The following is a 25,534-nucleotide window of genomic DNA, read 5'->3' as shown; positions in this document are numbered from 1 at the left end:
AAGAAAAGAAAATGCATATTAGAGTAAAATACTTCCCTTATATACACGTATGTCAGCTGTTTATTAAAATAATGAAAAGAACTACTTATTCACAGGATTTAGATTATTATGTTATACATATTTGATTTTAAATACCATTTGATCAATGACTGCCATATGTGAATATACTTACAGAATTAAATTAAAAGTGAGCATAAATAAGAGTGCATATTTTCAAGCTTACAAGATGGGACTGCCAATGAGGTTTTTGCAGCATGTGTATAAATTAAGTATTTTTCTTTAAAAATCATTAGAAATGTTACATGGGGAAATGAACAGTTGATCTTTCATTGAGTTCGTAAAGCCTTTCACAATTATAAGTATTTCTAAAAAGGTTCTGGTTTAGTCAACATACTTATTTGCTATGAGATTTATAATAACCATTTTATCTCACAGATAAAATGCTGTTTCAGTGGGACAAACTAAATACAAATAAATAAACACTTGTATGGATAGAAGATTGAGATTAAGTGAGAATTTCCAGGGAATGCCATGGTAATTAATCCTATTTAACATCAGCGAGTATAAAGAACAACGATATTTGTCCAGATCATCCCTTAGAGCAGAATGGACAACTATTTCATGCATTTAAATGCCCATAATCCCATCAGTAATACAAAATAAGGCAGCAGAAACCAGGTGTTTGACTTAGAATGACATTGTCAATGCCAGGACGTGGATCTTAGTAGTGCTGGCAATTTCCTTGTCATTAGCTAAAGATTGGAGAATAATAAGAGGAACAATGATCACTTAACAGAGAAAGATAAAGCCTGTAACTGTTGCTATGTGCCCAGTTCAAAGCCACAATTAAAAAATTAGTGCTTTCAATTGTACCTGAAAATGTTAGTAATTAGTTTCAGTTATTTTTTAAGTGCTGTTCATAACATACACAAGATAACTATAGTATTAACATTTAGGCTTTAAAATATTAAACATATTGTTTGTAGTATCTTTACATTGTCAAGATGCATTTAAAAACTTGGTATTCATGTTCAGAAAATCTTTGTGAGCCATGTAGCATACCTTAAAAATAAAATACTTTTCTTTCCACCAGTGGTTTAATAAAAATAATGATCTCTCTTCAACTGGTCTTTCAAAAGAATTAAAGATGACTATATTGATTTGTTTTAAATGTTATATTAGGCACTTTAGAAAACCTAAAAGAAAATTTAATTTAATTATTTCCATTCAAATCTTTTAAAAAATACATCTCCAGGCCGGATACAGTGGCTCACACCTGTAATTCCAGCACTTTGGGAGGCTGAGACGGGTGGATCACCTGAGGTCAGGAGTTCAAGACCAGCCTGGCCAACATGGTGAAACCCCGTCTCTATTAAAAATACAAAAATTAGCTGGGCGTGGTGGCAGGCGCCTGTAGTCCCAGCTACTCAGGTGGCTGAGGCAGGAGAATTGCTTGAACCTGGGAGGCAAAGGTTGCTGTGAGCCAAGATCGCACCACTGCACTCCCGTCTGGACAACAAAAGTGAAATTCCCTCTCAAAAACAACAACAACAAAATACATCTCTTGTAGGATAGCATTTGTTATATATAATTAAACACATAAAATGTGCAGTATTAGTTATTAACTCTCTGTCCTTTCACATGATCTATTTTTTAGAGTACTGCTGATAATATGTAATTATCTCACTTAACAATTAGATTGCATGTTTCCAGTCATCGTCTCTAGAATAAAAACTCCATGAGAGCAGGGACTGTGTCATTCTTATTAACTCACCTTCAGCACTTAGTATAGTTTGGAGCAAATATTGATTGAAAATAAGGGAAAGGAAAGAGAGAGGGAAGAAAGGAAAAAGAAGAGAGGAAGAAAGGGAGGAGACAAGAAGCTGTTCAGACCAAGTAGCCCAGGAACCAACTTATATTGACTGTATGAGAGAAGCATACATCTAATACCTGGAAATGTACATTCTTACCAAAGGGATATACTTATTTTCTTACCTTTGGTCTTTGAAGTAATGTACATGTTTGCAAGTAAAGTAACAATATATCTTCCTCTCCTCAACTTGAATAAGACTCAAATGCGCTTTCTCTTAATTAGAGGAGCACTGGGCACTGAACATATGACTTCAACATGATCATGATTAGTTTGGGGAAAATATTTTTACAAAGGATGGAGAAGAACTCAAATAACTTCAACTTATGAGTGGTGCATTGCTCCTGGGGTTCACGATTGCTGTTTCTCACCTGACCCCACCAAAGAGTAAATAAGTGAACATAGAACTAGAAGATCCTACTTTTCTGTCCTTCTCTCCCCTACACCCATAGCTTCATAGCCATGGCTTGCCTTCACATTATCGAAATCAATCCCATGTCTTGTATATCTTCCATGAAAGTCAGCATAATAATCCTGTACTTCCAAATCTTCCCCTAATCCTAGAAATCTAACACCCATACCTCTCTACACTAGGGAGACAGTACCTTTACATCCACTTCAGGCACATTCAATTTTTCTTCTCACTTTTATTTATTTTTATATCACTTTTCATTCTATGGCAAAATGTATATATATTTACTACTATATTTCTTTGCTCTCCCTTCACCAGCATATGAGTTTCATATGGAAAAGATTTTTGTCTATCTTGTCTGCTGTATTTTCAGGGTTATGGACAATGCGTGACACATAGTAGGTAGTCTGAAAGAATTTGTTGAATGGATGATTAAATAAGTGAGTGAAGGCGAATAGTAAAAACAGTAAAGAGAATAGTTCATTTTGAGGATGTCCAAGGTTTTTTTATTGTTTATTTTGGAACAAAAGAGAATACAGTACCAAGACAGTGAGTCATTCCTGATTTGTTACAGTCCTTGTGCAACTCTGACAATTCTATTACATTGAAGTTCAAAATATACTCCCTCTTCCATGCTGTGTGTCTGAGCTCCCCTGAGGCCATCCATTCTGCTAATACTTCTATTTTTTCACACTGAACCAAAACATTGGGAGGCCCAAGAGTCATATAACTTGACCTCTGAGCAGTGGAAAAAAAAGTGTAAAAGATTTTATTTTGATAGCCTTAAGGCTATCCAACTCCTTAAGGAGTTTACCAACTTTGGTAGGTTTGGGAAACATCCTCACCATTTTATCAGAGGCAACAAGTGAAAATCTGCTTGGTCTTTTTGACCAATCAAGATCATAAGATGGTATCTTGTTACCTCTTATACCACTTATTATCTCATATCATTTTATAAGAGGTAAAATGGTATGAGATAACGAATAGCATGAGATCATGAAGTATCATCACGAGATGTTCGAATATGTATTCAAATATATTTAGTGAATCTGGCAGTGTCATGAATTGCTAGTCAAGGATTAACATGTGCCTTTTGAGACATCTACAGTGAGTTTTTTGGAATCAGTGTCAAACACTAAATGAAAGAAGTGCAAGGAACTATCAAAGTCCTACAAGTTTGGATCCCCCGTGCCAAAGAGTGGTTACTGTGGACTGAGGAAGGAAGTCCACTTGTATAGTTTTTCATACTTTCTTTCTGACCATCAAACACTCATGACTGTAAAGCTATAAAAATTCTGGGTATCCGGGGGGCAGAGGTTGCAGTGCGTCGAGATGCGCCACTTCACTCTAGCCTGGGTGACAGAGCAAGACTCTTTCTCAAAACAAACAAGCAAACAAACAAACAAAAACAAAAACAAACACACAGACAAAAATTCGGGATATCTAAACCAATTTTTCCATGCTGATTGAAATGCCCTCTAAACACATAAAACATTATATGTTAAATATGTGGCATTTTTATATCAATTATACCTCAGTAAACATGGGAAAAAAACAGAAAAGAAGAAAAGTCATAGGAAAGTACCTCCCTCACTAGTAGACACCAGAATGTGACAAAGCTTCCCATCAGGACACACGAAGGAGAGAAATAATTACTAAGAATCATGTTTTAAGTGGGGTATTTCATTGACCACTAAAATGAGACAAATGAGCAGACACATATTTGAAATATTTAGAATAAGAAAATTAATCTGCTTTGTCCTATGCATGGATACGCTTCAGTATAGATGATAAGGGCTTAAAAAAATAAGAAGTTTATTAGCCAGGACCGGCTTCTCAAGGTCACACGCATTAAAATGTCCTGCCCAGTGTAAGCTGTATCATCATGACCAAGTCAAGGCGAAGATCAAATCAAGATCAAACTAGTCTTATGCAAGAGCCAGTGGTAAGTATAAAGTGAGAAGTCCAGTATCTTGGTCTAATACATTAAGTTTGTAAAATATTAAAACAGAAATAAACATGAGACAGAAAATGACAAAAGCTTTGCCCCCATCTTTGTGCTCCTCTCTATTTACAAATAAATAAGAGACTAAAAGTCATAAAATGTCTGAACAAAGTCTGGTGCCACTGCATCCCAAATATTACAACGCTAACATTGCACATCTTTAATGCATAAAGGGATAGAATTGTGCACACTGCCCCTACTCCTAGCCCCCAGGAAAAGTCAAAAGGCATTTTCTATGATCTAACCAGTAACAAATGGAGAATGACTGAGAGCTCTGTTGCTTTCTAAATAGAAAAATGGTTATATATATGATATATATATAAAACATATATTATATATATAAAAATATATTGTATTAAGCTTATAGAAGAGATGGCTTCAGCATTAGGTAGTTTTGTTAACCCAACCAGCTGGACTGTGCAAAGGTTTAGGGCTTGCCATCTACAAGTTCTATGTATATGGGTCAGTTAAACCAGATAAGCTTTCTGCCTTTTTTCTTCTTCAAGGTAACAAATAATCAGCTTAACCAATATAATTTTAACACTGGTACATACACAAAAATAAAGAACTCACTGAGTTGCAAAAGTTCTATTTAGCACCGCATGTGCTAACATTACATATCACTGTTAAGCTGGCTAGAGAGGGTGCTGGAGGCTCCTGTGACCCAGATGCTTAGCTCCATTTTCAGAGTTATCTCCTCAGCCTATCTACACTCAGACATCATGAAACGTTCAACACAGGAATGTTCCAGAAAAGGTGAAAAAATAGCTCAAAAGCATCTGAGGATTTTTAGAAAGTAGCATCGCCAATCTGCCTTTGCTGTACTAAAGAAAGTCCAAGACATTCTGCTCCACCAAAAGAAACGATAATTCATTGTGAATGTGCAACCATAACATGCACAAGCCAATGTCTGGAAGTCTGCAGTGAATTATTTAAAGAAGCAATGCATTATGTAAAAATTACTATTTTTAATGTTAAATGATCACTTTTGAGTATATGCTGTATGTTACGTCTTACACCTGACTCTATGTGTGTGTGTGTGTAAATCTTCACATTCATTTTCTAACTGAGGAAAGCTTAAATGATTTGCCAGAAATTATTGAGGTATTAAGTGGCGTTGGCAGGTCCCGAACCCAGAGCCACCTGATTTTGAAGCCTTCGTTTTCTGATTATACTGCACTACCTTTCAAACAAACCAACCAACCACTGTGATGCACAGCTTCAAGCAATACAAACCCCTGCCTTTGTATGTGAGAGAGTATGAAAAACCACGGACACAGCTATGCAGCTACCACAATAGAAATGTCTGAAAAATCTTGGGAAGCTCTGTTATGTGACAGGAAATAGTCAAAATCAGTAGAGTACCAAAAAGCTGCAGCCACAGTCCATAGACTAGAGCACAGACTAGAAAAGAAGTTTGATGATTTTCTTCACTCACGCCTGGATAGATTTTCATCATCAATTGGTGCATTAATTCTATCTGGCTCCTAGAAACAGTCATTTGCTTAATAGCTCTTTTGTGACCGAGGGAATTCATGCACAATCTCAAATGACTTAACTTCCAGCTGGGGAGGAGTTTAGGCAGAGAAGAAAAAAATAACCTAACTTCATTATTTTACAAATCGTACAAGGAAAAAAGTTGGAAAAAACTGTCTCACTATTTCTGTTGGGAAAGACCGCTGTTTTATTTTGACATAGGTCACCGAGACACAGGAGGCAATTTTCATACAGAAGTATTTCCTTGAGGCAGTATAAATGGAGCAAAGAAAATGCATGAAATACAAAATGTTCTTTAAATGTTCAGATGTGTTGCATCTCACTGTGAAACTTTTATATTAGAACATTTGAACAAAATTGTAATTACCTATCTTAACATCATAACTTTATATCTTTGAAAAGGTTAAAAATAATTGTTCAGTAACTAAAAACCTGGATTTTTCCAAAATTGAGTTCTTTGCCCTGCTGCAGACATGAAATGATCTATTGTGTGATTATTACATATAATAAATTATATTATAGAAATTTTAAGATACAAATATAAAGGTATGGTTATAATTTTCTTGTTAGGTGATAAAACAGGAGGAACTTGGCAAGGATCTCTTTGATTGTACTTTGTATCATTTATTGAAATACGATGATTTCAATGCTGACAAGCACCTGGCTCTTGAAGAATTTTATAGAGCATTCCGTGAGTACAAGATTCATTCTCCAATTTCTCTTTGTTCTTTTTCCTGTTGCTTTACACAATATGGTCTGTTTGCTTGCTCTCATAGTACAAGCTGTTTCTTAAGCAAAGTTATATAATTTAGTGAATTTAAGTTTCAAGTTGTATTGAAACATAGAGAAAAGCTAAGGGATTCAGTAGTTCTGAAATGAACAGTTAGAAATATTTGATAACTATGAATATCATCAATTCTCATTGATTATAGTTTACGACATTAGGTTCTCAATGCTGCTTCCAAGATTATTTTAGAGCAGGAGGAGCTTTTCACCAGTTATCACCATGTATCAAAAACAATTATTTACACAGTCAAATTTTTTAACTTCATTGGAAAACCAAAATGGATTAACAGATATAGTTTGCATGTATTTGAAGGGCAATGATTGACATTCAAATGAAGAGTTTTATTTTTATTAAAGTACTTTGGAAAAATTGATACATGTTTGAATTGCCAAAGTGTGTCTTCAGATTGACTAAATGTGTTTTTTAGAACAGCATCATAAAGATGACTTGATTAACCAAAATTACGTACCAGGTTATTCTTTAAAAATAATTCAAAGAGGCCACTAATGGGTGGCTTATGCCTGTAATCCCAGCACTTTGGGAGGCCGAGGTGGGCGGATCACCTGAGGTCAGGAGTTCAAGACCAGCCTGGCTAACATGGTGAAAACTCGTCTCTACTAAAAACACAAAAATTAGCTGGGCGTGATGCCACGTGCCTGTAATCCCAGCTACTCGGGAGACTGAGGAAGGAGAATCACTTGAACCCAGGGGCGGAGGTTACAGTGAGCCAAGATGGTACCATTGCACTCCAGCCTGGGTGACAGAGCAAGACTCCATGGCAATAATAATAATAATTAATAATAATAATATAATTGAAAGAGAAAGGACTAAGAAACAATCAACAACAACAACAACAAAAAAAAAACACAAGGATTTAGAAGCTATGTGTAAAAGAAAGACAAGTAAATTTACTAGTTGGTATTAGAAAATCACCAAAAATTCAGAACTCAAAACCAAAATTCTTTTTCTTTTTTTTTTTTTTTTCCAGAAAAGATAGGAAGTAGAATATGTACTTGCCGGTAAAAATGTCTTTTTTGAATTATGCCCCTGACATTTAGCCATTTATCAGCTGTCTGATGTTGGAGAAGTTACTTAAATATATTTTTCTTCTTAAAAATTCATATAAATAAAGATAATATTTTTACTCTATGATAATTTTTATTTAAGCACTGTATTATATTTTATGTGATCGTTTATATAAGCAAAATAATATATGAAAAATAGTTGTAGCTTATAAATTTTTAAATCATGATAAAAATACACTCTTTGGATATGGTTAAGTTGTATTTTCACTTTAAGTTACTAAGCAGAATACAACACAGGATGATCCGGTAAACTGTTAGTTCTTTATAAGGGTATTGTTAGGTTAGGTAATTTTCAAAAATGATAAAATGAAAGCAGCATTGGCAGGATGTGGTGGCTCATGCCTGTAATCCCAGCACTTTGGGAGACTGAGGCAGGCAGATCACCTAAGGTCAGGAGTTTGAGACCAGCCTGGTCACCATGGAGAAACCCAGTCTCTACTAAAAATAAAAAAATTAGCCGGGCATGGTGGCAGGTGCCTGTAATCCCAGCTACTCAGGAGGCTGAGGCAGGAGAATCGCTTGAACCCAGGAGGCAAAGGTTGAAGTGAGCCAAGATCATGCAAATTGCACTCCAGCCTGGACAACAGAGTGAGACTCTGTCTCCAAAAAATAAAAAAAATAAAAAGAACGCAGCATTATTATTCTACTTTATATAAAGGAGGTGAAATACACAGAAATTAACAAATAGGTGACTGAGTTTCTAATCAAACTCATGTTGTCCTAATTATGAAGTCTATGTGTTTTTCCCTGTGCTTCCTGCTGTAGTGGGCATTCTTTTGTGTGCTCATGATGGCAGGATAACAGGGAGAAAATGTGGTTTGTCAGGGAAAAACTTATGTGTGCATATAATCGTGTGCGTGTGTGTGTGTGTGTGCATATGTCTGTATGAATGATACTATCATACAAAATAGAAGGGAATAGGTGTTATTTAAAAAGCCTATAAAATATTACATAAGTTGAAAATATGATATTTAGTTTTGGAAATCAGGGATACCTTATGAAGGTGGTGGAAATTAAATAATTAAATTAATCTTAAGGACAAGTGAACTTAAACTTTTGGAGATGCGCAAAGGGTAGTGAACAGAAAGAACAACATAAATAAAAAGGCAGATATTTGATATATCAGAGTATTTAGAAAAAGCTAACCCAACTGCACTATCTGTTGCAGTTTGAAATTTTATGAAAATGTAGAAATTATTTTGGGTATTTTACTAGTTTTAATAAATAAGCAGTCTAATCTCCTAACCGCTACCTCCATCTCTCAACAGAAAGATACGTAGACTTGACTAATAAAAGTAGTCAAAATCTACAGCCATGCTTGGAAATCATTTCAATAGTATATAGTTTACCCAGCATCAACAAGAGTATTAAATGGATATGTTTGTGTAAGATATTTATTCAAAATAGAGTTATTGTTGGTGGTGTGATAGTGGAAGAGAAACAATAAAAATACATGAATGAGTAATACGTTATTTTTATGATAGCCAGCAAAGACGCTGAAAAGCGATCCCTGGCCCTATCAGTAAAAATAATCTTGCCTAGAATACTACTGCTTGCACCTGTCAAGGGGAAAAATAATCCTGTGTTTTTGGATGTAATTTGATGTTGCTAAAGAAATAAGGTACATCAGAACATTGTCCTTATAAATAACATTTTACAAGTCAGAAACCTAAATAATCAATAAAAAGCTTTGATAAAGATATAGTAAAACACATTACATATAAAGTACTAGGGAATATTGAATTTGGATAGAAGGCAATCTATGTGGATTTCATTAACTATTAGAAAGTAATATGGTAAAAATTTTATGGAAATTATTTGTAGTAAATACAATGAATTTAGTGAATATAGTAATGATTCTACCATTAGGTCAAATTTATGTATAATACGAAAGGTCATAAAGAGATGTCATAAAGAGATGTTAGTTCGGTAATGAAATTGCTTGGCAATCAGCAATCATGAGATTGCTTTTTCTTTTTAGATAATCAAAACTATTCCATAACAATGATAAAATGATGTTCACAACATCATTTAGTGGAAATAATGTTTTTCTAAGTAATGCTGCAATTACAGGAAATATTTTAATATTCTTTTTGGTCTCACTGAGCAAACTTCTTCTAAGGTATTACATTTTCAGTGCTTCACCCTTATTTAAACTAGGCATCAAACTATATAGTGATTCCTCAGAGATACAGAACTGACCTGTGTGGATTGTGTCTGCATTAGTGAGAAGATATTTATACTTTAATGAGAATTATAAACACATCCATTTCTTCTCTCCCTCCATAAAACTACCTGATAACTAAATCCACTTGGGTTTTGTGAATTTTAGTGACAGGATTTGTATAATGACATGATTTTACAAAGTTGTAAAATACTAAGGTATCATGAATAAAAAATGTATAACACTAATGGGAAAAGGAATCTATTCAAAAATCATGTATTATGTACCTTTGTGTATAGGGTGTTGTGATAGTCACAGCTACTTACAAAGGTAAGTTTCCTTTCCCCTAGGAGTATATAATCTCAGACGGACAGTGATCAAAATGACAGATGTAGTAAGACTAAAAAGGAGGCATTTTTTCCATATCCAGGATGCATTCCTCCACATACTTTATAAACAGAAGCTCAGAAAGCTAAAAAAGTCTTAAGTGAATATCTAGAGGGATAAACTAAGGCAGAAGAAGTTAGAAACCTATCATGATCTATTAATTGTTTTCTGGTGGATACAAAGGTAGACAGATTTCTTGAGTTCCAGGTTCTTACTCTCTGCCATGATATAAAATGGAAGATAGTAAAGGGTAATCTGCAAACAGGAAAAAGTTAATGGCAAAAAAATAGCACATTATCAAGTATTCTTATATTATTGCAGTGTTATTACAGAAGATATAAGGTGTTTTTCAAAAATACCTTTTTTCTTTGTGGATTAGATAAATTATTTTAATATTTTACCATAGGTATTGAATGGTCAATTATTTAATTTTTCTTCATATTTTTGGTATTGTTAATAATTGTTAAAAATTGATTTTTACTAACATATTTAAAATAAATCCTTATAGTGTGCTTCAAGTATTTCATATCATGCCTTGTTTGATTAACAGACTTGGAAAGCTATTTAACAGGATCCAATAAATAGTAAGTTTAGTGACATACTTTTGTATATAGAGAGGAAATAGCAAATTCTCTGGTAAGATGGGAAGGTGGTGTACATCCTTCACTCTGGATTTTGTTGTCATGAGTATATTCAGTAAAGTGTGTTCATTTTCCGGTGCAAAAGTTTCTCGTAGAATTAAAAATGAGTTAATAGTGCTATTATTCTATACCAAGTGCTAAATATTTCCTTGTCTTCCAATTCAAATTTAATCGAATTATAACATTAAGTATGATTTGCATGGGATACTATACTTCTGATTTAAATCTGTCAGTAAGTACAAGTGATTTGCTATCACACAAGATGACCACACACTAATTGAGGCATTTAACTTCAGAAGTGATGTTCAAAAAAATGCGTTTATTTGCTTAGGTTATGAAACTCAATTGAAATGATGAAGTGATGTTATATGCTTATTGCTTTTAGAAATGAATTACTTCATTTAGAGTTTCTAGATAATCAAGAGTGGTATAATTGACTACTACACAGAGAAAGAATTTTTGTTTTGAAACTGCTTCCTATGTACTTCATTTCCTGAGTTAAATAATGAATTACTTTGACTGTAGTACTAAACCTTAAAATTTTGTGAAGTCTTATGAGGAGTAAGAACTTTTAAAACTGTATGAGATGTTTTGGTAAATGTGATAGATTTTTGAAGTGTTATTAAACTGTTCTAAGTTGCAGCTCCCCAAACCATATACATATATATGTACTTTAGGATGTGTATGTATTTTTGTGTGTTCAACTTCTAATGTTAAACTATTAAAAATTTCTGTTAATTCAACATGATCTTTATATATACAAATATCCAAAAGAAGATATGTTTCTAGTAGGCATAAAAATAATTAAGTTTTTGTCAGTAAAATACATCAATTGTGAACATCATATTAACATCAATTAATATGACATTAATTGTATAAGAGTTCTATTGTTCTTTCTTTAAAAGAAGTAACTATAATTCTAAAATTCTAAAATATTTTTAAAAATTTTAAATCACCTAATTATTAATGCTTGTATTCAAAATGTTATCACTCTGTATGAAACACTTCTTAGTGCAATATAGATTTGATAATGACATTATGAGGAAAATAAAACCCATTTTCCAGGGAAAGCAGAACTGCTACACTAAACTATTACATATTGAAATCTTCTAATAATTAGAAAAATAAAAATGAATATTACATTACCATTCATAGATATTAGATCATTAGTATATGACAACCTTTATTTGAGAAAAATAGCAGAGGTTAGTGAACAAAATTAAGATGTTGCACTAATGTAGGCTAAAAGTGATGATGGGGCCAGAACCAAAGAAGCAACAGTAAAAACGAAGGAATGTGACCGTGTCTGCGAAATAGCTTATAAACAGAGTTAACTTGAATTGCTGAGTGATTAGATATACATGACAGGGAGAGGACTTGAGTCAAGGATAATGCCCAGATTTCTAGCTTGCCTACTAAGGTGAGTGGTGTTTTTGTTTATTAAAGCAGGGGTCACAGGAAGAGATGCAAGTTTAGGGAAAGACATTGAGTTAAATTTTGGACATGTTGGTATATTTTTTAAAAACACACAAACTTCTGTTTGGAGAATATTGTGATTCGAGTAGGTGACCTCAGCCAGAAATAAAGATAGGGAATATACAGATAGAAACTGAAGCTCTGTCAGAAGGCTGGGTCATTCAAGATGAGCATGTAAAGAGAGAAAGAACAAGCAAAAGTGGAGGAGTTGAGAACCATCTTAGTGGCTATCATGACAAAATATGATAGACAGGTGGCTTCAGCAATAGAAATTTATGTCTCATAGTTCTTGAGATGGGAAAGTCTAAGATCAAGGTACCAGTCAATTCAGTGTCTGGTGAGGGCTGTCTTCCTGGCTTGTAAGCAAATGCCTGCCTTCTTGCTGCATTGTCACTGAAGAGAGAGAACGCTCTCTGATGTCTCATTTTATAAGGACACAAAACCTATCAGATTAGGACCCACCCTAATGACCTCATTAAACCTTAACGTTATTTTAGGTCCTATCTCCCAATATAGTCACATTGAGGGTTAGGGCATTAACATATGAAGTTGGAGGAGACACAATTCAGTCCATACCAGAATTAAAACTGAAATGCATTTTAACGGGTGGTGTCCAAAGCAGGGCACCACCATGACATTTTACTAAGGAAGAATTGATGAACATTTTTCAAAGCTGAGTCCAAGGCAAAAAATAGTGAATTCTTCTTGGCCACTAGGTTTGGCAGTAAGGAACTTAATGGTAGCTTTGGTAATGAGACTTTCAATATAGATGTAGGGGCAGAAGCAAAAGTACTGATGGTTGAGAGGTTGGATGTAAGAAAACTGAAAAAACAATAATGCTGGATAAAGGAGCAGAGCATATAAGCATCCATCAAGTATGAATGTATTTAGGTAAAATCCAAAACAGCTAAAACTACTCTATGGTTTTAGAAGTTAATATGATGGTAGCTTTTGCAAGAAAGGAAAAGGAATGGGATGAAAACATCAGGTCATCTATGGTGCTGGAAATCTATCATCTATCATCTATCTATCTATCTATCTATCTATCTATCTATCTATCTATCTATCATCTATCTATCTATCTATCTATCATCTATCTATATTTAACATCCATAGTGGTTTCACAGGCATCCTTACTTTGTTCAAATGTACTGATTTATACATCATAATGTGTCACTATTTTGTATCTCTGCCATTTAAAAAATAAAACAACAAAATTTGCCAGGGCAACTGAATTCACCTCTGGCATAGAGCTCATGAATTATCTCTGAAAGACTAAACCTTGCATTCAAACACAAAGGCATCAATAATTCTAAGCTTACCCTGATTTGGGAATCATTGTGTTAGATGTTATAGCTACTACAAGATAATCCCATATATACAGATTATCGTAATAATGAAATCTTGCAGCAATTGAATCACCTGACATATTTGGAGAATAACTCTTCTATTACGTAGTAGCATTACAAAATTAATAATGTGCATGTTGGTTTGCATGATTATCCTTTTTTTTTTTTTTTTTTTTTTTGAGCTAAGTTTTCCCTCTGTCACCCAGGCTGGAGTGCAGTGACACTATGATAGCTCACTGCAGCCTTCAGCTCCTGGGCTCAAGCAATCCTCCCATTTCAGCCTCCCAAGTAGTTAAGACTACAGGAGCGTGCCACCTCTTTTGGCTAATTTATTTATTTATTTAGTAGAGATGGGACTTTTCTATGTTGCCCAGCCTGGTCTCAAACTCTTGCCTTCAAGTGAGCCTCCCAAAGTGTTGGGATTACAAGTGTGAGTCCCTGTGCTAGGGCTGATTATAAAACATTTTATGTTAGAGTTCATAGCTATTCCCTGGCTATTTTGGGAAATACCACTCAGCATCATTTCCTTGCTTTCTACTCTGTGTTGCTGTTGCTATCTGGGTTCTTAGGGAAAAGATTTTCCAAAATGATTGCTGAGACCCAGCCTATAGACATGTATTCCAAAAGGACAGTTTTTTGCTCCTAAACATAGGAAATTATTTTTATACGCCAACTGTAATGGAAAGAGAGAAAGAAAAGCAATACCAATTTCAACTAAATTTTTTTTTAAGTTTTAGGTTTTCCCATTGTAAAATAACCCCATCCTTCATTATGTCCTTTAATCTCCCATTTGTAAGGTTATCTTAATGGGTTGCCGCTATTGTGCCTTTAGGGTTCTTTTTTTCACCTATAGTATCTGGCATTCCCCACACTCTGATCTCTAACTGGTACATTTTGCTTGCTAATGTAATGGTTTATAATCCTAAAAGCAGACACAATTAGACAGTTCAAGTGAAACATTTATCGTATGTATTTCTTTAAGTATTTACTTATTTGTCATACACATATTAATAGAGTAAGGTCTTTTCTGACTCTAAGTGTAATTGCAGTACAATAAAATGAGAATTGACCAATCATTCTTATTTTCCACACTGTACCATATATTGTCAGTCATAACTTACTGCATCTAACCTAAAATTTCTTTCCACTGATGACAGTATAGTTATCTTAGGTAGGATTTGCCCGAGGATTATGTTTCAGACCTTTTTAGATTCCATGTATAAGTGAGACCATACAGTAATTTTTTTAAATGCAAATGAATATCATCTTTTAATGGCTGCCATTGTTTGAAAGTATCATAATTTTTAAAATTTTGAAGGTAATACTCTATTTATTATCATGCCCAAACTATCACTTTTATACCTAGAGAAACACTGTCTATTGAAACATAATACAAACAAAAAATGCTGGCCATCCTAATAATTTGACATTTTCTAGCAGTCACGTTAAAAAAAGAAAAATCAGGCAAAATTGATTTTAATAACATTTTACCTCCTTAAACACATCCAAAATATTATTATCATATCAACATGAACATTAAGTGTATATTATTCATTCTTTTTTCTTACCAAGTCTTTGAAACCTGGTGTATATTTGACATTATTACAGTACAACATATCTCAATTGGATAAGCCAAATGTTCAACAGCCACATGTAGTTAATTACTGGCTACCCTGTTGGACAGTGGAATATTAGAGTGTCAAATGATAACAACTTCCCTATCTAAAATTTTATTCAAATTATTTTAAATATGAATTTAAGTGCACATTCCATTTGTACATGAATAACATGAAGTTTATATTAATATTTATTTTTCAGAAATTCAGAAAAAACATATATTAAAATGAACATAATTTCATCTAAGGGACAAACATACTTGTATATATTCTCAACATAAATAGAATATTTACTTTAGAAAGAGTTACATCAAATGTATTTATTGTACCATTTTTTTTGGATTCGGAGATGTGTTTGTCAAATGGGTATATGCTGTAACGGTGGGGACTGGGCTTCTAGTGTACCCGTTACCTGTAGGGAAGATTTTACCAAGTAAATAATTTTTCTTTCTTTTTTTTTTTTTTTTTTTGAGACGGAGTCTCGCTCTGTCGCCCGGGCTGGAGTGCAGTGGCCGGATCTCAGCTCACTGCAAGCTCCGCCTCCCGGGTTTACGCCATTCTCCTGCCTCAGCCTCCCGAATAGCTGGGACTACAGGCGCCCGCCACCGCGCCCGACTAGTTTTTTTTTTTTTTGTATTTTTTTTTTTTTAGTAGAGACGGGGTTTCACCGTGTTAGCCAGGATGGTCTCGATCTCCTGACCTCGTGATCCGCCCGCCTCGGCCTCCCAGAGTGCTGGGATTACAGGCTTGAGCCACCGCGCCCGGCCCAAGTAAATAATTTTTCTACTCTCACTCCCCTCACACCCTCCGAGTATATTATCTTTCTCCATTTTTTTTTTTTTTTTTGAGACGGAATCTCGCTCTGTTGCCCAGGCTGAAGTGCAGTGGCACAATCTCAGCTCACTGCAAGCTCCGTCTCCCCGGTTCACGCCATTCTCCTGCCTCAGCCTCCCAAGTAGCTGGGACTACAGGCGCCTGCCACCATGCCCGGCTAATTTTTTGTATTTTTAGTAGAGATGGGGTTTCACCATGTTAGCCAGGATGGTCTTGATCTCCTGACCTTGTGATTCGCCCGCCTCGGCCTCCCAAAGTGTTGGAATTACAGGCGTGAGCCACGGCGCCTGGCCTATTATCTTTCTCTTTATGTCCATGTGTACCCATTATTTAGCTCCCACTTATAAATGACAGCATGTTATACACGATTTTCTGCTTCTGTGTTAGTTTGCTTAGGATGATGGCATCCAACTCTATCCATGTTGCTGCAAAGGACTTGACTTCATTCATTTTTATGAAATACTGCATAGTATTTCACGGTAAATATGTACTACATTTTTTTAAAATCCAGTCAACCATTGGAGGACACTTAAGTTGACTCCATGACTTTGCTATTGTGAATAGTGCTGCAATAAACATAGGAATGTAGGTGTCTTTTTAATATAATGATTTCCTTTCTTTTAGGTAGATAGATACCAAGTAGTGGGGTTCATGGGCCAAATGGTAGTTCTACTTTTAGTTCTTTGAAGTATCTCCATACTGCTTTCCATAGTGGTTGAACTAATTTACATCCCCACCAACACTGTGTAAGTGTTCCCTTTTCTCTGCATCCATGCCAACATCTGTTGTTTTTTGACTTTTTAGTAACAGCCATTCTGACTGGTGTAAGATGGTATTTTATTGTGATTTAAATTTGCATTTATCCAATGCTTAGTGATGTTAAACATTTTTTTATGTATTTCTTTTTTTGCCACTTGTATGTCTTCTTTTGAGAAACATTTTTCATGTCCTTTGCTCAGTTCAATAAAATATATTTAATGCCACCATGTACAAGTTTTTTCAATAAGGGCATTTTTCAAATGCCCTTATTGATGGTCATTTAAATAGTGTATTTTCTGTCCATAGTTAGAACCTTAAAAATAGCTTTTCTAATTTTTAAAATAATCTTATTTTAGTAACTAATGACTCATGTCTTTCCCTTCCTTAAAAGAAATTCACCAATCATGTAAGTCTATTGATGTGAGATACTGTTCAGTCTGAGAAAAAAAAAAAAAAAGTGTTTCCTTTCTGCGTTATTTCAGTCCCGCAATTAACAGTGAAACAGCTTGTAGGGAGCTTGTACAACCTCATATATCATGTGGATTAATGTTTTACGTTCAATGTTTTGAAGTTTTACAAATAGCTCTAGAATATTCTTACCTCTGAGAACTCTAGGGAAATTACTATGATACATGAAACTTAATAATTATTTAAAGATTTGAAAAATGCTAAAATACTTTTTCAGGGTCATCACAGTAAAAATAAATATATGTACATATGTACATATTTATATTTAAAAAGGTATGTTCAAAATACTTTTAACATGTCTTATAGTAATTCAGTGCATAATACTTTTTGTGGCAATTCCTTTTATAGGTATTTCAAAAATATCAAATTTGTTTTTAACATTTTTTACAAGGAACAGAATAAATTGTTAATGCACATCCATCTTTATACTTTTATACAAGTAATTAGTTTGATGATTATTAACTATTTATTGCATATATGCCTGATACTACTCATCAGTACTCATCAATGTTTTTATTGTTTTATTCTATTTTGTTAATAAACAAAGTTGAATTTCTTAAGGATATTATATTATACATTCTCTTTTTAATTTATAATCTACCTCTATCCATGTAGTGTTACTGGGTGAGTAAATTTTTAGCACCATCTACCATTGCTATCATCCTTAGTAAATTTCGAAATAATTTTTATATGATAACAATTATATTTATGTTAAATTTTCAATATATATTTGTTATATCCTTAGGTGAAAATTAAAAATAGATTGAAGTTAAATAAACATCAACAAATATAGAAACCAAGTGTGTACACCAAGTGCTGTGTAGTTGCCTGAGTGAGGATTTTGTTAGGGCCTGAGTGCTGTATATCATCTGAAATGCACTCGTAAAATGTGTTCTTCCTAATGGAAATTGTTGCTATAACAAGGAAGGAAACTGCAGTAAACTTGGTACTAATCATTCAAGTAAAGTAAACAGACCCTGTTTACTGCTGTTGTTACCGCTGACCATATGGGACAAACAAAAAGCATCTCTGATGTTTAAAGCTTTACTGAAGTTGCAGATTACAAATCACATTGAGAGGATATGCACATTTGTAGGTACTGTCTAGAGAACTTTGCAAGATTACCCTCTTTCTTTTCAGTGTTGCTTAATTAATATTAATGATAACACTTTATTGAATAAACAAATAAATCAGACATTTTAGTATACGACATATTGTACTTGTCTATTCCAAAAGAAGGAAATTTTTCAAATAAAAAATACACAAAGTATGTTGGAAAGGTGGGGAGAGACAGAGAGAAAAGAGAAGGAAAAAGAGGGATTGAAGAGAGAAGAAAGACAAAGAAGAACAAATGTGGTATATTTTATGTAGTATTTTGAAGTTTAAAATTTATCAGCTGTGCAATGATCCACTTACATGATTTTACCCATTTAAATTAATATTTCAAGTCACATTTAACTTCATAGTAAACAATCAACATTTGTTATGTTCTTATTACATGACATTATTAAGGCTAGTTGCTACAAGTACAAAGATGGATAAGAAATCATTTCTGTTCTTTACTCTAGGAAATTAAACAGTAAAAGGCAATTACAATATAGTATCTCGAGGGACAATTTAAAAGGACCACCCACAGAGATGAATTCTAAGCAGAGATAACTTTTGAATTACATATGCCCCTGAGTAAGAGTCCTTGGGGACAAAGTCCAAGAGGCCAGGTGCTTTTCTGCTAAGGGGAGCCCATCAGCAAAGCCTAAAGTGTGGGAAATTGCAAGCATTTGGGGGACTGAGGGGGAGACAAAGGTGCAAACTAGAAATTAGTGAACAAAGAGGCTTCGGAGGGAGGAGTTAGAGTTCGAAACTTACTGAGCACAATCATGAGAAACTGGGTCATTCACGTAGGTATAAGCAAGACACTGACAGTGATACAGAGATTGTCATTTACATTTGAGAGATCATTTATGAAACTGAGTGCAAAATGCCTTAAGAAATAAGATGAGAAGCAGAAAGAACTGCAGATAGTGCAATCAGTTGTATTTTGGGGTCAATGATTTCATTTTCAAGAACTCTGCTATCATGTTGATGTCACATTAGTAACCTGAAATTGGCCCATGGTGGGAAACTTTACAGCACAGATATTGTCAAATGCTACAATCACGTCCCTTACCCCAACACAGTACCACCACAGCTTAGAGAGCTGGCTTGCAAACATTCACCAGGGCACTACTGACACAGGCTGCAATTCTCTAAGTGATAAATTTTGAGGGATTGAACAAGGGCATTTGGGTAAATCAGAAGTTATGGATTTAAGGAATATTTAGGAGAAAAGACTCAACAAAATTGGTGATGGGTAAGGCTAACAATTTCTAGAAAAGATTCTTAGAATATTTACATTGTGCAATCCAAAGCAGATTCAAAGTTAGAAATCATCCTGTCAACAAGTTTGTTGTGACTTTTGAGAAAGCACCTAAATAAATTGGTGACAACTTCCAACCTCAAATTTAAAAATAAATTCACACTATCTCCAGAAATTTTATTTAACAATGTATTATAGCAGAAATAATTTATATATGTGATGGGATATATTTTAGTAAATAAAATAATTTCTGATGAATTTGTTAGAAATTTTCTGAGCTACTCAAGGATAAAAAATTGAATTCGTCAAAGGTTTTAAAGTTAAAATTTAACATTTTCTTTTTTTACTGATGAAAAACTTAGATTAAAAGAATATCAAAGTTAGTTGAGCAAACTAAATATTCGAGCCTCTAGTCATGTTTAATGGTATCTGTACAACTCATATTTCCATTGACCATAATTCATTTTATTATAATCATATTTTATAATTACTGTCTATATTAGCATTTTGAAAATGACATAGGTGACAGGTCAACATGTTTTTATGATTACATCTTTGCTGGGATATATAAAGTAATAACACTTCTGAGATCAGGAATTTATCTTATTGCTACAATGAGTGAGTTTGTTTTCTTTTTTACTTACAGTTTGACACATTTCTTTTAGAAAGAATATAATTTTTGTGGAGTACCATTAAAAGTGTAGATCCTTTTCCTGCCCTTTGTAGACATTTTACACTCAACTAAAAAAGTGTAATTAAATATTTTAACACCTTTTAAATATGTTTAAACAACAGGTGAAAATGCTATGTATACCACTGCCTATATATTGCACTGTTTTTATCACCCCATTCTAAACAAATTTATCCTAATATGATGTTAGAAAAAGATTTTGTATTAGCACTGTGTTTCTGGTATTTATATCTAAGAAAGTAGCACATTTATCTATATAGTTACAGATGTTCAAAATAAAAAACGCCAGTAAAAGGTATTCATATGAGATCACACTGCCTCTTTCATCTGTGTTTTCTAATCCTTTGGGATGTATGAATATTTTTAAATGTTGATTTCAAACTGAACTCATCAAGTTATTACTTGCTGAAATATTAGAATTTTTAAAGGCATTTTTTATAGTTTATGGAGATAGTGGAATTTATCAGTTTCAATCAAGATTATTTCCCCAAAGCCAGGCTATATTGTCACTGTTTTTTGTTGTTGTTGTTGTTGTTGTTTTTCTTTTTTGTTTGTTTGTTTGCCTTTTTAGGAAAGTATTTCTTTTTTTTTCCTCCAGAAACTATTCACTTTTGCTTCTGGATCCAATAAAGCAGAATAAATTGATCTGAGATTACCTATCCCTAAAACTCATTTTATAATTTGTATTACATGGCCTTTTACCATTTTTCAATGCATAGACAGACACTGAAAAACTACTAACACCTGAAAGCATTAAACTTTGGTTCTATATTATGTAACTGTCACCACAGAAACAAAATATCAGTTAGGAAAGTGTCTTCACATTTGCACGATAATATAATTCTAAAAGTGTTAGTTTGAACCAAAAAAAAGTTTTCTGAGCTATTTTTCAGGCTTTTCCTCTGACTGTAGCTGAGACATGATTTCAGCGTGTTGAGAACTGATCTATGCCAATTTGGTCATTAAGAGCCATTAAGTTCCTTTTAGTGACTATTAGAGACTATAGATAGTTAGCAGTGGATGAATTCCTTGTCACATCCCCAACAGAAACTGCTTCTGCTGCCAGGTGGTATTATATGAATATTTATATATGCTGGAATTAGGTGTAAGACTTGCCTTTCTCATTTACCACACCTTCGTAAGTATATAGACATAAAGTTAGGGAAAGATGTATACCACTATTGGTGCTAAGCCATCTTATAGTAAGTTATAGAAAATACAATTCAACATTATAACAATGTGGGGATGGTACAACTCATCTCAGCTTTGACTTTACCAGTTCATTGGGCCCTGAAATCTATGTATAAGAGTTGAATGCATAATTAAATCATATTCATAAATTTGTGGTGCAGATAGATTTCTTAAGTTAGCTGGACGGGAGCCTCAGAGAATGTTACTGTCCAAAAAAGTCGTCATAGTGATGTGTTCATTCCTTATGCATCCCTGACCATACATACGCTCAGTATTCTTGTTTGTAGTGTGCACAAGGATCTATCTTTGAAAAAAACAGGATGATTAAAAAAAAATCACCTTGTATTGTTCATGTTCTTGTAATAGTGTTAGAATTTGCAACTGGTTGAGCATAACTGATTAAATGTTTCTGAACTTGTCAGCAATCTAGCAAGTAAACTCATATTGAATTCTACTAGAAGGAAGAGTGCAAGCATATTTGAATCTAAAAATTCTGCTACATTTTGTTTAAAATAGGTTTCAGCTAAAACACGATCGCAGATGCAACTGCATAATTCTTCCTGTTGAAAACTTGTGAAGCTTATTATACTCATGTCTTAGCTTAAAATGATCTATGAATATATAATTTTATGACCAAAGTATATTTATATTATTTTTAAATTTGTAAGCATCTCTGATCTATGCCAATTTTTTATTTGTAAGCATTTTATGGAGTAAGAAGCTGCAAATGTGGCAGATTTAAAATATATCTGCAAGACTTAATATTTTAAAATGACAATACTATTCAACATAATCTACAGATTAAATGCAATCCCTATCAATATCCTAATAGCGTTTTTTCAGAAATAGGAAAAAAAAAATAAAGTTCATATGGAATTGCATGGACTCCTACACAGCCAAAACAATCTTGATAAAAGAAAAACAAAGGTGGAGGGGATCTCATTCTTTCTTATTTTAAAGGTTAGTACAAAGCCACTGAAATCAAAACAGTATGGTACTGGCACTAAAACACATGTAGACCAATGGAATGGAGTAGAAGATAAAAGAAATTCTAGAAATAAAACTTCCTACACGTTGTCTAATAATTTTCAACAAGAATCCCAAAACCATTCAATGGAGAAATAACAGTCTTTTCAACAACTAGTGCTGGGAAAACTGAATATCCATTTGCCCCCAGAACCAAAAACAAAACCCTTAAAAATCGATCAATGACCAAAAAGTAAGAGCTGAATCTATAAAACTCAGAAGAAAACATAGGAGGAACTCTTCATAACATTGTCTTTGGTAATGTTTTATGGGCTATAACAACAAAAACACTAGTAACAAAAGAAAATATAGATACATTAGACTTCATCAAAATTAAAAACTTTCATGCATCAAAGAACACTACCAACAGAGTGAAAAGACCACCCAAGGAATGGAGGACACTGCAAATCATCTACATAATAACAGATTAATATAAAAATTGGCAAGGTACTTAGATAGATGTTTTTTCAAAGATATACAAATATCTTCATTTTATATACTTAAAGATATATTAATATATTATTTGAATATACATTTTGGTCATCTACCAAAGAAGATGGCCATTGACTTTTATTTTTATTTTTTTCTATTTCTGCAAAAACACCACTAGGATATTTTAGGATATTTGAAATAGGTTGCAGCTAAAATATGATGGAAAATGCAACTGCATAATTTTTCATGTTGAAAAGTTTTGAAACTTATCATACTCATCTGCCAGTCTCTTCAACCCATCCTTGGCCCACTGGACACTCTCACGTGGATTGGCTTCTGGCGCTTCACTGCCATTTGTTCAAACCTAAACTCACTGTTTACCACATTTCAAAGACTACTCATATTTCTGTGTTTCTAACTGAGAGCATTATATTACCCTATTTATACCCAGTTGCTACAGCACTAATAAAATTTTAAAAATTCTGTCCCTTGACTTCATTTCTGGAGGAATGAAAAGTACATCTTGAATCTTTCCCCTTAAGAATTTAAAAACTGGTGCCCTCTCTCTGTCCTCAATATGATTCCTCATAGTTCAGCCCAGCATCATTTCTAGTTAATAATGCAGCTTTGTACATGATCCCACTACATTCATTGTTGTTGACTCTTAATCCAGTCCCTTTACAGGGTAGCAAGAATATCCTTCCTAAAACGCAAAGCTCAACCTGAAATCATTTTAATGCTCCTTCAGTCCCCTCAGGATGTTAAGTGGGCCCTCCTTAACAAGTTTGTCTCTCAAATAACTAGTAGCTTACTTCCTCAGTTATTTTGTTTGCATTTTTTTTTTACTCACAAACTACAAGCTTGCCATACCAAAGTATTATCCAAAAATGCCACATTCCTTCTTGCTTTTTGATCTTTTTACTAGCTGTTTACTCACCTTAAGTCATAACACTAACTCACACTTTCCATAAGACACATTCTTCCTTCTGGTTTCACTTCCTTTTCAGTCTCTAGGCTGCATTTAATGGACTTGTCTAGATATTCTTATTAAAAAATATACTTCTTGGGCAACACGGTGAAACCCCGTCTCTACTAAAATACAAAAAATTAGCCGGGTGTGGCAGCGTGTGCCTGTAGTCCCAGCTACTCAGGAGGCTGAGGCAGGAGAATTGCTTAAACCTGGGAGGCAGAGGTTGCAGTGAGCCAAGATTGCACCACCACATTCCAGCCTGGGCGACAGAGAGAGACTCCATCTCCAAAAAAAAAAAATCATACTTCTCCACTCTATCACTTATGACACTCTTTTGTAATTTCCTGTGTATTTTGCTGTATTCTTCTTTAGGTTGGAGGATTCCTTAGATCTGGAATGCAATCTGTATTCACTCTCAGTTGCTCCCATAATAAATTTCTACCTTGGCTTAAAACACTAAGTTATTAACTTAGAGGCCTTTAGGTCAGAAATAAGATTTAAAAAATCAAGGAGTCAGTACCAGGGCTGCGTTCAGCTTCTGGAGGCCACCACAGAATTACTTGGCTCAACCCTCTACCTTTAAAACCAGTAACATTGTGCCAAATCTTCCTAAAACTACTATCTTTCTGGTTCTCTTCCTTCTGCTGCCCTCTTTCACTTGTAAGGACACTTATGATTACATTTGACCCACCTAAATAATCCAGAATAATCTCTCCATCTGAAGGTCAGTTAATTAGCTGTCTTAATTCTATCTGGTAAGTTTAATTCCCCTTTGCTCTGTAACTGCTGTTTACAAAGATTCTGTGGACATCTTTTGTTGGGGGTCATTATTCTTCCTACCACACTGCTATAGTCTGAATGTGTTTGTCTCCACCAGATTCATATATTGAAACTTGATCATCAGTGTGATGACAATAGGAGACAGGTCTTTTGGAAGGTGATTAGATCATGTGGGCAGAACCCTCATGAATGGGATTAGTGTCCTTATTAAGGAAGCCCCAGAGAGCTGCTTTGACTCTGTCATCATGTGAGAAGACATTGAGAAGGAGCATCTATGAATCAGGAAGTGGGCCCTCACCACATGTTGAGTATGTCAGGACCTTGATCTTGGAATTTGCAGCCTCCAGAGCTTTGGGGAATAAATTTCTGTTGTTTATAAGCTTCCCCATTTATGGTGTGTTGTTACCACAACCCAACGGACTAAGACATACGCTATGTGAGTACACAATATGATCTAAATACATATTTTATGAATGAAAAAATAATTACTGAATCCCAAAATTATGTCAAATTTATAAGTGTAAAACTTAATGTTCATTCAATATTTATGAAAATTATTGCACAGACATAGCTTTACCATGTGTCAATACAATGTGATATAGTATAAATAACATGGAAATTCAAAGCAAGAGATACATTTTTGTCTCAACTATGCTTCTCACTGTTCTTTCCTTGAAGCATTTAGTTCTTGAAGAATCATGTTTTTGTTTTGTTTTTTTTTTCTTTTATAACATGGGG

At 34.0% G+C, this 25,534-nt stretch overlaps 1 protein-coding gene across 6 annotated transcripts in view; it reads left to right on the top strand.

The window, feature by feature from the left end:
• FSTL5 (follistatin like 5) overlaps positions 1-25,534 on the top strand; it is an 812,423-nt gene that overhangs the window by 423,700 nt on the left and 363,189 nt on the right. For 5 of the 6 annotated variants that reach the window (XM_005556204.4, XM_005556203.4, XM_015450988.3 and 2 more), the window contains exon 6: positions 6,355-6,475. The exons of the other annotated variant lie outside the window; for it this stretch is intronic. In XM_005556204.4, coding sequence (XP_005556261.3) covers positions 6,355-6,475 — 121 coding nt within the window. The remainder of the gene's footprint in view (positions 1-6,354; positions 6,476-25,534) is intronic. 6 annotated transcript variants of the gene reach the window in all.

The sequence above is a fragment of the Macaca fascicularis genome, chromosome 5 (assembly GCF_037993035.2).
Source record: "Macaca fascicularis isolate 582-1 chromosome 5, T2T-MFA8v1.1".
In the NCBI taxonomy this organism is placed as follows: Eukaryota; Metazoa; Chordata; class Mammalia; order Primates; family Cercopithecidae; genus Macaca; species Macaca fascicularis.
This window is presented reverse-complemented; position numbering and strand designations above follow the sequence as displayed.